The sequence below is a fragment of the Leishmania mexicana genome, chromosome 22, assembly GCF_000234665.1.
Source record: "Leishmania mexicana MHOM/GT/2001/U1103 complete genome, chromosome 22".
In the NCBI taxonomy this organism is placed as follows: domain Eukaryota; phylum Euglenozoa; class Kinetoplastea; order Trypanosomatida; family Trypanosomatidae; genus Leishmania; species Leishmania mexicana.
In genome coordinates this window covers 629,636-646,385 of record NC_018326.1, presented here as the reverse complement: position 1 = coordinate 646,385, position 16,750 = coordinate 629,636, and the positions used below count along the sequence as shown (strand labels likewise).

General features: G+C 60.2%; 4 protein-coding genes across 4 annotated transcripts; all 4 read right to left on the bottom strand.

Annotated features, from left to right (window-relative positions):
• Positions 1-837: 837 nt before the first annotated feature.
• LMXM_22_1600 (putative ser/thr protein phosphatase) lies at positions 838-3,264 on the bottom strand (the record flags this gene model as incomplete). The annotated part of the gene is made up of 1 exon (XM_003875565.1): positions 838-3,264. The coding sequence occupies one exon, from the start codon at positions 3,262-3,264 to the stop codon at positions 838-840; it is 2,427 nt and encodes an 808-aa protein (XP_003875614.1).
• A 2,565-nt stretch (positions 3,265-5,829) lies between these two features.
• On the bottom strand, positions 5,830-10,455 carry LMXM_22_1590 (conserved hypothetical protein; the record flags this gene model as incomplete). Its single annotated transcript, XM_003875564.1, has 1 exon — positions 5,830-10,455. The coding sequence occupies one exon, from the start codon at positions 10,453-10,455 to the stop codon at positions 5,830-5,832; it is 4,626 nt and encodes a 1,541-aa protein (XP_003875613.1).
• Positions 10,456-11,433: 978 nt separating this feature from the next.
• Positions 11,434-12,525, bottom strand: LMXM_22_1580 (exosome complex exonuclease RRP45 homolog,putative; the record flags this gene model as incomplete). Its single annotated transcript, XM_003875563.1, has 1 exon — positions 11,434-12,525. One exon carries the CDS (start codon positions 12,523-12,525, stop codon positions 11,434-11,436), a length of 1,092 nt encoding a protein of 363 aa, XP_003875612.1.
• A 797-nt stretch (positions 12,526-13,322) lies between these two features.
• Positions 13,323-14,411, bottom strand: LMXM_22_1570 (conserved hypothetical protein; the record flags this gene model as incomplete). The annotated part of the gene is made up of 1 exon (XM_003875562.1): positions 13,323-14,411. The coding sequence occupies one exon, from the start codon at positions 14,409-14,411 to the stop codon at positions 13,323-13,325; it is 1,089 nt and encodes a 362-aa protein (XP_003875611.1).
• Between the last annotated feature and the right edge of the window lie 2,339 nt (positions 14,412-16,750).

Genomic DNA, 16,750 nt, shown 5'->3' with positions numbered 1-16,750 from the left:
GACCACACACACACACACACACACACAGAGAGGGAGAACGGGCACACACAAAGAAGGAGAGAGGAACATGTCTCGTCCCGTTATTGAGGAAATGGCGAGGACACATACGAGTGAGAGTAGGGGAAAACACGCACACAACAGAGCAAAATAATAACGAAGAAAAGCGGCCTTGGCGGTGTCGTGTCGCTCCTCGGCTGTCTTCGCACGCACCCAATAATAGGGGGAGGGAGGGAGGTAGAGTGGAAAGGGGAAGGGCTGGCGGCGGCAGGGAAGCTGGGGAGATGCCGCCCGTCAGAGGAACGCTGGGGCTCCGATAAACGCCGCAGGGTGGTCCAAACGAAAAGAGGGAAAAAAGGAGGAGGCGACAACGCCAGCCAGAATGCAATCAAGACGTCATTCTGAACGGAATGGAAAGAACGATGAATTCCGCTATGACCAACTGCGCAAGCATGCACGCGTATATGTAGGCTCTTACACACACGCACACACACACCCTTACGCTGTATGCCCCTTACCCCTGCGCCTCCCTCCCTTGACAGGCCATGGCACCTCCCCCTGTTCTTTGTGTTAGCTATGAGACAAGGTTTTGACACACGCACGTACATATCCGCATGTACACACGAGCAGAGAGAAACGGGGGACGTGGTGTTCTTTCCGAGCATGCAGGAGGAAGGGAGGCGGCATTAAAGGCAAACGGGGGCCACCACCCGCCATGATAGCGTCGTCCCCGTTATGCGCAAGCATACGCAGACCCAAGCCACCCCCCCCCACCCACGCACACACATGGCGCTGGGCATGACCGACATCCAGAATGTCGTGCAGAGCGGATATCCCCATCTACGCCAGTACCAGCATCTCCGCGCATTTCACGATCCGCTTGGACCACGCAGGGCTCTCTCTCTCCGCCTGCAAAAATTTCTTCAGCTCCGGTTGCAGCTTTCTCCCCACCGCCTCCATTTCCTCGCACACATCGAAGGCGAGCTCCAGCGCCGCCTCCACCCCTGCGAGTGCTGCAACGTCGTTCTTTGGCATCTCCGCTGCCGCCACAAGGATGAGGCGAGTGAAGGGCTCCCAGAAGGCCTCCTGTGAGACTTCGTCAGCGCTTTCCGAGCCTAGCATTGCGTCGATCTCTTGATCGTACAAGGGCATCGCGAGCAGCACCGCGATCGCGGAAAGCTGGCGCGTGGCAGAGAGAGCCAGCAGTGTCGCCCGCTGCACTTCGCGTGTGTTGACGGTGTTCGTCGCCATGAGCCGCTCATTGGCGGTGCACGTCGGTGTGGAGAGGCGCAAAGGAGACGTGGAGGTAGGCGTCATTACCGTGTTCGTGCTGGTAACCGTTGCCATGAGGTTCGACGCCTTCACGGTGGAAGTGGTGGACGCACCAACGGCGCTGCTCTCCTCGCCCTCCTTGTAGCCCAGCGGTGCCTCCAGGAACACAGGACGAGGGTCAGCACTGCCGTTCATCATGGCCGGAGTGGCGCGCGTGGTAGGTCGAATAATGAGCTTCTCGAGGTCCATGTCCTCCTGCTCGTAAATGTCGGAGCTAGGCGGGGGTAGACCCTTCATCTCGTTCTCCAACTTGGGCAGCCCAGGCACGGAGAAAAACTCGCCCGCGGGGCTGTCCTGGCCATAAACGACACATGTCAACGGATCGCCGTAAACGCACCCGGTGTCGATCCCGCAGGCGTGCGCGTGCGCCTGGAAGCCGGCGTAGGCGTCATGACCGAAGATGACCATCTCAGGCCCATTCCATAGCTTTGCCCATGGCTCCCCCTCCACCCCCTTGGCGATTGCCTTGAACATGCCCGGCTTGTTCGGCACCATCTCCAGCCGGCGCAGGTGCATCACCTCCTCGACATTTTGATTTTCTAAGGAGTGTTGGAGGTTCAGGCCGGCGTGAACGAGGAGGACGTTGTGGCGAGGAATTCGCACAATATGGGGCAGACCACGCAGGTAGTACTCGCAGTCCTTTGGCAATTTCTGGGCCAGTCGCTTTACCGGGTCGCGGAGGTCGTCAGGGGTGAAGGGGCGACGCCGCATGCGAGCGCAGCACCGCAACAGGGTGTAGTCGTGGTTGCCCAGCACGCCGTACGCGCCAAGGCGCTGGCATGCGCGCACCGCGCCGATTGAGTCCGGCCCCTTGTTCACATAGTCGCCAATGATGAAGAGACAGTCCTTTCCTTTCACGTACTTTACCTTCTCGACCAGCTGCTCCAGCTGATCCACGCAGCCGTGCACGTCGCCAACAATGATGTACCGTCCCTCACGCGGAATCTCCGGGGCCACGCGGATAATGGGCTTGGTGGCATCGAGGTTGTCTATGGCACCGAACGCGTCTACCAGAAACTTGTTGGTCTGGTCTGTCGATTCCCTTTGTGCCTTGGTGGAGGAGGACGGCTGGTGTGCAGACCGTGCGTTACTCGAAGCTGTCGCAGCCGCCGCAGAGGCGGATGATGCGGATGATGAAGACGCCGCTCCTGCTGCTGCTGCTTTCTCCTTGCGGCCCCCGGTCGCCTTGCCGTTCTTTGGCTCTTCGATAACAATGGCGCTCTTCAGCGCCGCTGTCGGCTCCACCAGCGGTGGCGGCGGCCGGGAGCCACCGGCAGCCTTGGTGAAGAACTCCATCACCTTCGGATTGAGCGACTCGGCTGCAGCAGGGATGGTCATAGCAGCAGGGGTCGTGGCGGACATGGTTGTGGAGACCTCCACAGAGCGCGGCTTTGGTACGGCGACGGTTGAGCTCGATGCTGCAGACATAGGCACCGTCCTTACCGCTGTCGGCGTCGAGGTGTGTGTCGAGCTGGCAGCGCCGTTTCTGGGCGATAGAGACGGGGAGTGACCAATTTGTGCGGCCAGCGACGAGAGAATGCTAGTGCCCCCACCGTCGCGGTTGCCACCAGACGACCCACTCGCGGCGGCGCCGCTGTTCCCCAAGGACCCTTTATTTTGAGCGAGAAGTCGGTTGATCTTGTCGGTGACGGACGAAGTTGGTGACTCACCGTCTTTCTTCGCGTCTGCGCGTGGCGCGCGGTTGCCGCGGCGCTCCTGCTTCCCGAGCGACCCGTTCAGCGCATCAGTCGAGTGGCTCGGCAGTGCCGATACAGGAAAGTTCGAAGGACTCGTGGTGGTGGGGGTAGAACGGGTGCTGAAGGCGGAGAGCGTGGGAGGAGTGTTGCCGCTGCCGAGGCGATTGCCGACGATGGAGCCGTCGCTGAGACGCAGCCCGCTCAGCTGACTCAGTAGATTACGGCTCTTGTCCTCCATGCTGAGCGGCACCAACGGTGCGTCGCAGCAAATGAGAGGGAGACGTATTGAGGCGGTGGGGAGAGAGACGCGAGTGCGCGGGGCCCAAAAAACGCGGACGCCAAAGGAAAACAGGAGAAGACCGGTTAGTCAACGCGCAGGGGGAGCGAAAGGAGAAAAGAAGAAAGTGACGCCCGCCACTTACGAGAGACACATGCGGGCACGTCAAGCAAGATCCCTCTCTCTGTGTGTGCGTGTGCGTGCGTGCGCCCGGCGTGCCCGTGGGAAAATAGGACAACGCGCGTAACAGCGGGTACAAGGGAAGAGACGGAAGTGGAGGAATAGGAATGGGGGGTGAAGAGCAAACAACAGCGGCGCAGACGATGAACAGACAAACAGGGCGAGAGCGAGAGACGACAACAGCACACAAAAGTCGTCGAAAGCAAAGGGAAAAAGCAACAACGTACAGTCGGCAGTGGGCACCGCAGACAAACACACACACGCACACACGACAGAGGGGGGGAACAGCCACGACAGAAATGTGAACGAGAGGGAGAAGGAGTTCGGCGTAGACCCCCCCCACAACGACACAATGAAAAGAGACCGAAAAAAAGATGGGAGGAAGAGGCAGAGAAAGAAGAGAGATGGTGGCTTGTGCAGAGGGAGAGAATTCAGATCCCCCCCAGACACACACACACACACACACGGGCACACGGGCGCACAGGAGATGTGGAGAGGGAGAGAGTGCCCACAACAGAAAGCACGGACACAAGACGAAACCGAGGGGCGGAGGAGGGAGAAGAAGGCGTATAGTGCGATCAGCCAACTCAATGAAACAGACAACGAACGGGAAAAAAGCGAAAGGAATAAAGAGAAGAGCGTAAACGCTCAGACACACACACACTCACCGAGAGAGATGGAGGGAGGGCAATGACTCACTCAACAGGCACAACAGCTACGACAGCAACCTCAGTGGTAACACACTGCAACAACCTTGACGACAAGAACGACGGGAAGAACAGCAAGACGAAACACAAAGAGTGAGTGAGAGGGAGGGAGAGAGACAGAGAGCCCGAGACACATACACGCACACATAAATGGGAGTGAGTAGGATACTGATAATGATACTTGGGAAAGGGGAGAGGAAGGGAAGACCTCGAACTGCTGTGTGACCCTTCTGTAGGTGCGCACACACACACAGACACACACACACACGAGGAAGGGGGAAGGGAAAGAAAGCAAGGAAGAAACGAAGAGCGCAAGAGGAGAAAAGCACAAAATTTTACGTCTTACAAAACGCACACACACGCACACACACACACGGGCTTGGGGGAGAGACAGACAGGGAGAGAGAGAGGTGGCGAAGTACACTGCTACTACTACTGCTGCTGCTGCTAAAAGCTGTCTTGTGTCTCGCTGGTGTGTGTCTGCCTCAGCGTACAGTCGCTTCTATGGAGACTTGCGTATCTCCACAAAAGCCACGTACACCAGCACACGCGCACACACACACAATTACCGCCACTAAGTTTATAAGAGAAAAAGGAAAAAGTTGACGGGGGAGGCACGGGGGGTGTAACGCGGTGGATCCTGCTGCACTCTCTTCTGCGTCTGCGTGTTGGTTCTCCGTGGCGGGGCGTTGAGGATGATGGCGATGGAGAGGGGGAGAGGGAGAGGGAGAGGGAGACTGTGACCGCTTTCGTCGTTTCCTTTTGGTTTCTTCTCGAAAGAGAGGCTCGCTTCCTGTGCTGTGCCAAAGGAAAGGAGAACAGAAACAGCACAACAACGAAGAGAGAGCGACTCAGGTAATGGCGAGCGGTGATGATGGCTGTGATGGCGGCCGTGACGGGACGGGAGGGGAGGAGGGGGCGATGAGGCGTGGTAAAGGAAGTAGCGCGTTGGGACGAGAAAAGAGTGAAGGGGGAGAGTAGAGCAGAGGCTCAAATTGAGGTGTGGGAGAGCTGCTAAAGGGGGAAGGAGGTGAACAAACCAAAAGAAGTGGCGTGTTCGATACTGCGCAGATCCAGTAGGGAGGGGGGGGGGGGCAGAGAGCGATGGAGAGATGAAGCGAGAGGCACTCAGGGGGACGCACATAGAGAAGGGACGAGGGAGAGGGAGAGGATGTAAGCCCCACAACGGGGCGGTTTGCGCATCTCCTGGCTCCTGCTTTTCTCCGAGTCGTTTCTTTCGTGTGTGTGTGTGTGGCACGCAGTGCGTGCGAGAAGGGCGCAAGTCACCCACCTTGACAGCACAGCATCAGAGGGTTCGCGTCCCGCTATAGTGGAGCAGAGGGGGGAGGTCGGGGCGGGCAAAGAAATGACTTTAGAGAGGTGATATGATCTCCGTAGCATCTATGAAAGCGTTTGTCTGTCACCCACGGCCACCTCAACGGTCGGCAACAACAAAAAGCGCATGTGCGACGGGGGCACACGGCAGAGGGAACTGGGTATGCGGTGGAGAGGGGGGAAGGAGGAAAGAGAAGAGAGCACCTCCCACGTCGCGCCAGGGAACGGTAGACGGACCAGCCTCCTCTCCTTCACCATCCACCTTGTCCCCTTTACCGGCGCATCACAGAAGGTAGCACATTCCTCAAGACAGGTTGAGCACCTCCGCGCAGTCGTCCACCGTGTACGCGCCATTGTACTCCTCGGCCAGCAACGTCTGCACGACGTCATCGAGGGCGATGAACTTCCGGTGCGCGGCCGCCTCGTCACACATTGACTCCTTAGTTGTGCTACCACTTCTGCTCCACCCATCGCGCACAACGTCACGCAGCATGAAGTACTCGTTCACGGCGTCCACAATGATGCATGCCTGCTTCAACGCTCGCTGTGTCCCCACTACCGGCTGCAGAGCGTGAGCGATGTGAAAGGGACGCAAGTGGTAGGTGTGCTGCAGACGTCCGGGGAAGGTCGGGTGCACGGTGGCGGAGAGATCGAGCGCGTAGGTGTCGGTGATGACCTGCTCCAGCCGCATCAGCGGATGCGCAATGCTGAAGGGCAGCTCGTACGCGCTATAGAGACTTCCATCGTGACACGGCAGCAGCAGCAGACGCGCGGACCCGTCTTTACGCTGACTCAGCGACTGCAGCGTGACGTGGCGGCCGTTGCATTGCAGCTGGCGGGGGAAGCGGCGGTGGATGGCGTCAGCGCGGCGAATGACCCGCGCCTTCGTCGGCACTGACGGGAGACGCACAGCGTGGGTGAGAAAAGATTGCGGCCCGCCCGCGGAGCCGATGTAGGCATCCTCGCGGTTGACATGGAGTGCCGTTCTCGGCTTCGTGGGCGAGAAGGCAGCCGCGAAGGAAGCAAACACCACCGACACGTCGCCCTCCAAGTCCGTCCGTACACACCGGTCGTACAGAGACGCCTGCGCAATGACACACCCACCCAAGGACGGCTCACGAGCCTCCACGCGCATCTTCCACGACACCTTGCCGTACTCCTTCAACAGCCTCGTCGCCGCCGCCGTGTAGGGGGGTGCAAGGGACTCGGTCGTGTCGTGCACCGGGTACACCTGCAGGTAGACGTTCGTCTCGCCCTGTGTGCACACTGCCACCACCGGGTAGCACAGTACCACGGCGCTGACACACTCTGGGGCCACCACGCAGTGCTGGAAGTACAGCGTGTGCCCCCGCAGGGCGAATAGGTGAATCCCGTAGTCGGCGGCGACTGTCACCAACACCTCCGACATCCCCAGCTCGCCGCCCTCGCTCGCGCGCGACGGCACAAGTTGCACGGACCCGTCAATGGACACGTGCCCGTTTTTCGCGTCTGGCGGGGCTGGCACATCCTCAAGCGTCGCGCTAGAAACAACTCGCAGCGGGTTGCCGGTCACCACCTGCAGCTGCACGAAACCAGAGGATACATGACGGGTGCACAAAAGAAACAACGGAGAGGCGTGTTGGCCAGCAGCGCGCCCCGAGGTTGGCACGGAGGCCATCCAGTGAGCCGTGCAGTCGTTCAGCACGACCGACTCCAGCGTCATCAGTGTTGTCGTGCGCACAGTTGTGAGTCGCGTTGTGTGCTGGGCCCCAGTCCCCACCATCACACATAACATCAAGTCTCCATACTCGCCATCCGGCGAACTCGCCACTTCGAGGAGCGTCTCACGCGCCTTCGCCTTCATCTGTGACAGCCTGGCTTGATGAGTGCATACGTAGCGAGTGGGCGCAGCAGAGACCAGCGCATAGGCGCGGGTTCCGGGTGGTGTCGCGCCGGCAGCCCGCTGGTCGCGGCTGAAGACATGTCGGTCAAGGGCCAGCAGCGTCAGCTTGTCATGGTGTGCTACCAGGAGGTCGTACGCCAGGTTACCGGTGGCAGTGCCGCGTTCGAATAGAATCGCCTCGCGCCACGAAGACGCCCTCACCTGTGCTGCATCAAGCGGCTCGAGGATGGCACGTACGGTGTACTCCAGCCGGGTGCTCCATGCCAAGTCCGCCTCGTCGCTCTCGCGGTGTCGCCGCATCAGCGGCGGAGTTTGTGTGTCGGCCTCCTCAAGGGGGACAGAGAAAAAAAGCACGGCGCCATCTCGCGGCTGCAGCAGTGCCCCATCGAAGCCGTTCAGCGCATCACCGCCTGCGGCTCGCATTAGCGGCACCGCTGCCGTTGTGGTGACCGGGACACCATTGCCGCCCCGCACGTTCTCTGCTGCAGCCCACGCATGCAGCAGCGCCGGCATCCCCGCTCCTGCTGTCGCCTCAGCCGCACATGTGTTGAGCGGCGCCGCCGTTAGAATAGACACCTCTCCACTGGTGTGAGTCGCCATCCAGCGAGTGTGCGCCCCGGCACGCGGCAGGGGCAGCAGGCGCTGCAACGGTGCGCCGGTGCCGAACGTTGGATGAACCGTGCACGCCGCCACGCATCGCCACGACTCAGGCGCGTACTGCAGCTGCGCCACTGTCACCCCGCCCTCCCATCGTCCCATCACAGCATGCATCGCCATATCTCCCTCGAGTGCCGTCACCGTAACACACGACCATGCCCCACAGGTCACGTCCGCAATGCGAAGAATGCGGACGTCGGTCCCAGTCCCAACTGCAAGGCGCGCGCACGCGTTGTGCTTCGCAGCTGCGACGGCGCCAACGCACACGAGCCCGAGGATGGGCAACTCCGCGATGGCCGCGTGCGAGAAGACCTCTGGAAGCGTGTGCACAACACGCCCGACACACCAACGTGTCGCCGTGCACTGCGCGAGTGTTGCGGTGCCGGCGCCAAACGCCAGCGTGGGCTCGTCCATCGCGTAGGCCCACCCACCCCCCGCAGTGGCACGTATGCCCCCCTCCTCCACAAAGAACAACTGCGAGGCGAACCTCGTACTAGCCATGAGATACACACCAGGGGCGACGTCATCGCTGTCGCCGGCAGTGCTGCACCGCACACGTGCGACGTGCAGGGCATCCGTCACCCCAGCGAGGGTGGCCGTCCCGCACACATGCAGGGGAACGCCAGGCTGAAGGTACCGCAGCACCCCTTTCGCAAAGCTTGCCACGAAGCCGTGCGGGGCTTCGCAGATGTCGGTCATGGGGCCATCGGCAGCCATGGCCGCTACCACTCGGCACTCCACGAGGTCGACTACGTACGCGTCTTGAACTCCATCGGAGAAGATGGTGTACCGTCCTGCACAGGGGTAAGCTGAGGTGTCAGCTCCAACGCTGCCGGGGCTGCTGAGGTGCGGGTCAGTGCCGATGAGGCCGTCAGCCGGAAGCATGCGTCGGCAGTAGAAGGATGGAGGCAGGCCCGATACTGATATTCTGGGCCACCCTACCTTGGCCCCATCTCCACCGGCGCTCCACCTGGACCGCAGCACCGACAAGGAGAATCGCGTCACGACGCCGTTACTGAGAGCTACCCATACATCGTTGATAGCGTCACCGCTATGGGAGCACAGGAGCACCTGCCGCGGGTACGCCGCGTCGTGCACGAGTCCGTCGAGGACGAGGTGGTGTGCCGTCAGCGGAGTGTGCCGCCTCTGCAGGTGGTAGACCGCCGTATAAGAGTCGGTGCTCACCATCACGAGCAGCAGCCACTCTACCCCCCGCCGCCCCCTTCGCCGTGGCGCAACCACAGCGATAGCGCTCTTATGCGGTGAGGCGTACCTGTCCTTGAGGGCGACAGTCCTGGAACCGAAGAGTGTCGGTGGAGCGTGGTGAACGGCGGTATTTCCTCCGGTGCCTCGCACGTTTGCGAAACCTCCCAGTGGACTGCCGCAGTACTGCGCCGGCGATGGCATCAGCGGTGACGGGGCGGTGTGGGCCTCACGACGCAACCACACATCGCTCACGCCGCAGTAGTCGTCCGTCGGGGATGAAGGTGACACCGAGGCATACCTCGCAGCGGCGCCTTGCGTCTCTGCATCCTTGTGCCGAGCCAGCTCTCTCACCGAGTGGCTCGCAATGAGGTCCTCGTCAGGTATGCTGGCGAAGGGGGAGCATGACTGCCAGAGCCGCTCAAGCCGCACCTGATGGTCGGAGCTGCTCTCGCGTGGGCGTCGTGTGGCCACACTGCAGCTCTGGGTCGGGTAGTGGAATCCGGTGCCGGCGTAGGCGCGCATGTAGTTCCCTGTATGCCAGCGGCAGGTGCGCAGCGTGTCCGCTGACAGGCGTCCCTTATCCCCTGGCATGCAGGACGCCACCCACCTCATGCAGACAAGGAAGACGTGCTTCTCGGAGAAGCGGATGAAGACAGTGTCCATGCCCTCGTTGACGCCCATCTCCGGCGCCGGGAGAAGCTCGCCTGCGTCGGGGCACCACAGCCGCATTCGCCGCACCACGTACCAGTGATGTTCCTTGTTGTGCAACGGCGACGGCTGCCCGTCCTCTTTGTATACTCGGCATCCGTCGGCAACGCTCGCACGTTTGGAGGGAGGACTAGCAAGGTTAGCTTGGTAACGCACCAGTATGCACTCCTGGTCTCGCGTCCACACGACTAAGCACTGGTTCGCCAGCGCCAGCAGCCCGGACACGCCACAGCCAACGTTGAAAACGTGGCCTCGTGGGCAAAACTGAAAACCCAATGCTGACGACGAGACGGATGAGTCAAGAACCGTGGCCGCGGAGGCCGGTGCGAGGTCAAACACGTGGATCGACTCGGAAATGGCCGCCAGAACAACAGCTCTGTTGCCATACGGCGCTGGCGTCGCCGCATCCGACTCCAACTGCAAGACGCACACCGCGTTCACCGCGGTGGGTTCCACCAGTTTACGCACCGCCAGCATCGCTAAGGCTCCAGGAAGCGCGTGTCTGCGTGCGTCCAGTTATGAGGCCGCACACCGTACAGGCCGGCAACGAGGCTAACGAAATTTAAAAGGTCGAATGAGCAAGCAAGAGACAAGATAGTGTGCGGATGGAGGGCATGGAGAGAGATGTGTGTACACACACACACGCACATGCACGCAGTGCCGGGGGGGGAGAAGGGAGGTTGGTGTGCACAAGAGGACTTCACACCACCACTAAGCAAGGAAAAACACTGCAGTCGGTGGCGCGCGGCTAAAATGAGGACGCGTCCGTCCGTCTGTATCTGTGTGTGGATATGTGCACCTGCGCTCCCGCAGTTGTAGGCGTGTGTGGGAGGGGAGGGGGAAGGGTGATGCGGAGCAGAGAAGGGCAGGGAGGAGAGTACCGGTCGTGCCCGCTGTTCACGGCACAGGAGGCGGCAGAGAGACATGGATGAAGACGTGCGAGGAAAGTAGAAGCAAGGTGGCGTAGTCAAGCACGCGGGAGAGGAAGCACAGAACAGAGAGCAGGGCGGCACTTCTCTCCCTGCCATCCTCTTACATACATATGAACATACATAGTGCGATGCGCTCTTCCATGCACAGATACGCAAAACCGCACGCATACGCGCAGCAACACCGGTGCTTCGAGAGTGCGTGAGGTGCGTGCGTGATACGGGATGACATTGACCGGGGCGGTTAACGCCTCGCGTTGCATCATGGTAAATGCCCTCGGTTTCTTCGCTGCTTAGTGGAGTGGCACACGTTGCGCTTACCCGTTTAGCGTAGCACCGGACGAAAAGGAGAATAAGCGGTGAGGCGCCGAGGAGGGGAACAGTGAGAGGGACAGGGGCGTGTCGCCGCCGTCTCACCTTCACCCACACACACACCACCTCTTTCTGCAGGCGCACATAGGTCGTCGTGCGTGTGCCAGGCTGAGTGGGCCGATAGCGAGAGTGGTACACCGCCCCTCACTCACACTCATTCCTCGGACTTGACCTTCTTGCTTGCGTGTTCCCCCTCGTCACCCGGGGTCCCAATAGCCTGGATGCCGCGACGCTGCTGTGCCCAGAGAAACTGGCTGCGCACCGCTTCTGTGCGCTTCGCATTGTGCGCCTCCATTGACTCCTTCATCTGCATCAGCAGCGCCTGCGTGAGCTTCGTGGCAGTCTCCATGCATTGTCCCAGGTACGCGATTGACACATCGCAGCCATCCGCTTTCTCCAGCGAGCACACGTAACCCTCACCGTTCACGGCCACCGACACCGTGCACGCGGCCGCGGCAGCTTCCTCTAAAGACGGATCCACCACGACCTGCAGTGCGTCACTCGACCAGCCGAGATCTTTCGCTTCACCGTCGCCCTCATCCGCGTTGGCCCCGGAGGGAGCACCGCCTCGAGATCCCTGTGCACGACGCAGCGTGGCCGCGCGCACCGCCAGCTGCACCTCCTGCGGATTGGCGCAGACAGCAAACGTGAAGGAGAGAGGGATGTGATGAAGCGGCAGCGGCACCGGGTCCCGCTCATGCGGAGGGTGTACAACCACGTCTTCGCCACGAATAGTGAGCTCGGGCCGCCGTACGTGCTGCAGGGCAGCCATCACGGCCCACTGCGCCACATCTTGCACGTTGCCATCATTGTTCACAATGATCACCTCTGCATCAATGCTCCACACCCGGCGGCCTGGGATGACGCAAAGCCCCTCCGTCTCCAGCACACTGCCGGAGAGTAGTCGTGTCAGGTACATGCTAATGCGCTTAATCTCCTTCAATTGGTCGAGAGGGTCGCGTTCGTGCAGCAGCTGGCGAGCATGCACCTCGAAGAAGCCATGCTTTGGACGGTACGGGGAGGGCTCTACAAGGTCGCAACTGACCGTGGCTGTGGCGACAGTGTTGCCGCACTTCACCTGCACCACGTCACGGGAGAGCAGCGGGAAGTCCATCTCCACCACCCGCAACTGATTCGCCTCGCGTTGATCGGGACGGAGGCCTGCCTTCCACGCGGTTCGCGTGAACTCCAGATTGCGCTGCACAAGGGCGTCACCCGGCACTGGAACTGCCGTGCGGTAAAGCATTATAGCGGCTGCGGGTGATTGGGTCGTGGGTGAGGTGTGTATGTGTGTATGCTGCGTGTGCGTGTGTGTGTACCCCAACTCGTACAAGAACACAACAAGTGGCACCACGGAGAGGAGCAGCGTGGAAGAGAGACGTGGGAAGCACACGCAGCGAGTCTGCCGTGGAGCATATGCAAAGAGGAGGAGGCGTAAGTTCGATTTTCCACCCAGCAGGCGGGACCGTTCCGCACCGGCTGTACGCCGCCACGATGGCCCCACAGGCAAAGGTGAAGTGAGAAGAGATGGCGACGAGCACACATGCACAAAGCCACGGTGCACGTTTGAGGAGCCACGCCTCTCCGCTCACATCTCCCTCACCGTGCACGCTCCTGCTAGCAGACGCGAGCAACCACACATGAACACATGCAGTGCGCCTCATACGGAAACACCTGAAAAGAGGGAGGGAAGAAGCGCACAGGCGACGTGCCATCTTTTCTGCTCATAATGCTGTGCGAAGAAATGGACTTACACAAGGCCCTCTGTGGCCGCCAGCGGGCTGTCCATCGACCCAGCGACTGCGCCACGCACACTCGCCAAGCAGGCCAAGGTTTCACCGCGGTGGTCTGGCTGCGTCGCTACAACCAACCTTCCCAGTACACTCACAGAGAGATGCAAGGAGACACGGAAGAAAAACAGAACAGTAAAGTCCAGCACCACCTTGCCAGCGCAGACCTTTTCGATGCTTCGAAAGGTGCGCACCTTTCCTTTCGACTGCGAAACACTATGGTCGCAGCACCAGCAGCAGCAGCGACTCCCCATCATAAGTCCAACGGATCATCGCCGTCCATGAAGGCGGCGACGGTGTAGTCGGTGTCCTCGTCTTCATCGAACTGAAGCTGCATCGCCGCAGCAGCTGCCTTGGAGGCACTTGGGCGTGTCGACAACGGATCTAAGCCAGCTGCCACGCCTAGTCTCTCCGCCTGCGCCTCGGCGGTGCTGCCCGTACTCGACGGCGCCACCCTCGAGCTGTCACCCCCTGCTCCTCGCACCACTTCCTCACTGTTGATGCGGAAGTCGTGGTCTGCGTCGTAGACAGAGAGGTCAGGTACACTCAGTGTGGCCAGCGTGGCCGACTTCCACGCGTCCGTCTCCGCCTCCTCCCCTTTGCTACCGTCGATCGATGCGCCCCCAGAGCGCGCGAGGAAAGAAGCGTACTCAGCCTCACTCAGCGCGTCGGCATCGTCGCCGTCGCCCGGAAGCGAGGCAGATGCAACGGCTTGTGAGGCTGCGAGACCGACTGGGTTCAGCGCTCGCCACGTAGCGTTGTCAGGCGATAACGTGGCACGGCGAGTGCTAGTCGCGTCGTAGGGGTTCCTCTTAGCTACCGCCAGAAGCGGAAGGATGCCTTCCCCTATCACCATGCCGTCCGCCCCGAGTAGTCGCAGTGAGTTCTCGTCCTTCTCGAGGAGACGACGTTGCCTATCCAGATGCTTTTCTTCGATCGCCTCCCGCTCCTTTGCCACCTGCATCTTCTCCGGTTTTCGGGCGTGCTGGACGAGGCTGAAGTGCGACGCCATGAGCGTGCGCATAGCCAGCCGCACATCATTCTCCGTCAACCGATGCTCCTCCACCGCGAACAGGTCAGCGGCCTTTTCATCTTTGGAAGAAGCCGCGGCCTCTGTCCTGCGACTGGGGCTAGTCGACGTCGGGGGGGATCTCTTGCACTTGCGCTTTGCAGCCGAGGTCGACGCGGACGTACGGAAGGTGCGACTAGAGGCATGGCGCAGACTGTGCAGCGTGCTCGAGCAGGTGAGCGAGAGCGACTTTTGGTGAAAGGGCGAGTGCAAAGTCATCCGCTGCGAGAATGGCCAAGTACGACCTGCGAGCACACGCAAGTCGCTGCACATGGTTACACCGGTGCGCATACACGTACGGCAGATGCTGTTCATAATGAGCGTTGTCTGTGGCTAACAGCCCCCCACCTAAAAGCTCTCGAAGCTTGTGCGTTGAGCCGCACTGCAGCGTTTCTCCCTTCGTCGCCGCCGCCCACCGTATGCTGCTGCGGTGGCAAAGACGTAGAGGGGCGGCGCGTGTGCAGGGGAGGGGGAGAGCGAATACCACGTGGCTCTGTGTGACCTGCTCTCGGATCAGAGGCGACAAGCTACGGGAGATTAAAGATTGAAAACGCAGCCGACGATTCGATGCGCACAAGCACGTGCGTACATGTATGTGCTGGCACCGCAGCCTCCTGACGATGTCAGCGCCTCTCTTCCTTTGAATCTGATGGGAGACGCGGTAGAAGGTAAGCACGAGCGTGCACGTGGGAAGAGGCGGGCAGCGCACCTACGCGTGCTTCGCATCGATGGGGCAGAGAGAGGGAAAAGGTGGACAAAGGCTCGCAACACCGCGAGAGCGAGGAAAAACGGGGGAAACGATAGCGACAGAGAAAAAGCACATGAGATAGTGGGCGAGGGGCTGCAGAGAGCCCTGGCTTGGGTGTGTGCCGGTGAACAGTCGTCGTCCTCATCCTTAGCCCATTCCAGCATACGGCGATACGGCCCCCCCCGATCTCTCCTCCCATCCCCGCTTCAAACATGGCTGATCTCGCAACCGACTCCCGCCTCCTTGTCACATCGGCACATGCGAAAGACACGGAGGGAACAGGAACGGCGTGTTCAGGTGGGAAAAGACGAAGCAGGGGGCGCTCGCACCTCATACAGCGGAGTTCGACTGGAGGTCAGCCCTTGGTATTCGAGTACCACGACAGCGAAGGCGCTATTCGCTGTGCTCGCCTTCGATCGGATGCAAGAGTCGTTTCTTATATCATTTTCCCGGGCCAGAGTTCGCACTCACGGGTCACGCCGGCACTTTCACACCCGTATGAATGACGCATGCGTACGCGCTGTCGCAGCCCACCCCGACACCGCGCCATCCAGGACCGAACCGCCGGCGCCAGTAACCACAAATCGTTCTCACCCCCCACGTCGTAGGTACCTGGCCCTGTCGCCACCAGAAAGTGGTTCAGCACTGGCAGGGGGATATGGGGCTGGTTGGCTCCCCGACAGGGGGGGTGCGGGGCCCTGTGAAGCCGCGCACTGAAGTGTTTCTCACCGTCATCAAAGCACAGAGATGAGATGAGAATGAAGAACAGATATGTGCACACACAAGGGAAAGGGAAAGAAAAAAAAGCAGAAAAACAGTCCGAGACGGATCCCCACATGTATCTTCCGCCGTCCCGCTCTCTTGTGTTTTTTGGGGGGGAGAGGCTCCGTGAAGTGACGACCGTTTGTCCAGGCCTTTCCTTTGGCTTCCTGACGCTAACATACGAATTTGCCTTCAATGGGACACACACACAATACATGTAGCCGAATGACCGAAAAAAGAAAAGGAAAGACCTCCCCATGCGAGTATGCGTGCTTGCAATCGGGTGGGCGGGGTCGCCCCGCAATGCCTAATCCACGCACGCGTCTGTACAGGCCTTCGTGCGTGGCTGGAGTGCGGCTGTGGGCCTTTCGTTGTTGTTTTTTGGGGAAGGGCGCTAGCTGGACCCTGCCTCTGCCTTTTTGCCGGTAAAGTGACGCATTCGATTTTCTTGCTTCGCTTGGTTTTTCCTTGCCCAACTTGAATGTCGTGTCCTCACCGCCATCCGCTGCTGTTTAGCCGGTTTGGCTGCTTCACTTTGGAGCAGTCGCTCAAAGAAACGACCATCTCGGGCGGAGGACGGAGGGAGAGAAGAAAGCGGTGGGTGGCGTGTCGGCCATCGTCGAGACCCCACAAATCCATGTTTCTTTCCTCAGGGACTCCTATCTCCATCACGGCCACCGCCCCCCCCCCTTGCGACGCGCAGCACGAGCTCCACACACACACACAAAGCACCAGCAGCTAGCTACACGCCGTGGAGTGTTAAAAGAAAAGGTTGGCAGAGGGGCGACAACAGGAAACCAGTGAGGAGCCCGCGCACAATAGGAGCAGTGTGTAGATCACCAGAGAGAGAGGTGCAGTCAATGAAGGGCGTGGAAAGGGAAAACAACAAAAGAGACGAGCTCAAGCCCAGTTGCACATTCACGTGGCTTCCAAGCTAGCGGGGGGAGGAGGAGGAAGGGAAGACATGGGGGAGGGGGGGTGGAGCACGCAGCGAGAGTGAAACACCTGCGCGGAGTTTGAACACTGAAAAGGAGGAACAAAAAGGATAATATATATATCTATATTTATATATTTATTTTTCTCTGAACTCGAGATAATATTG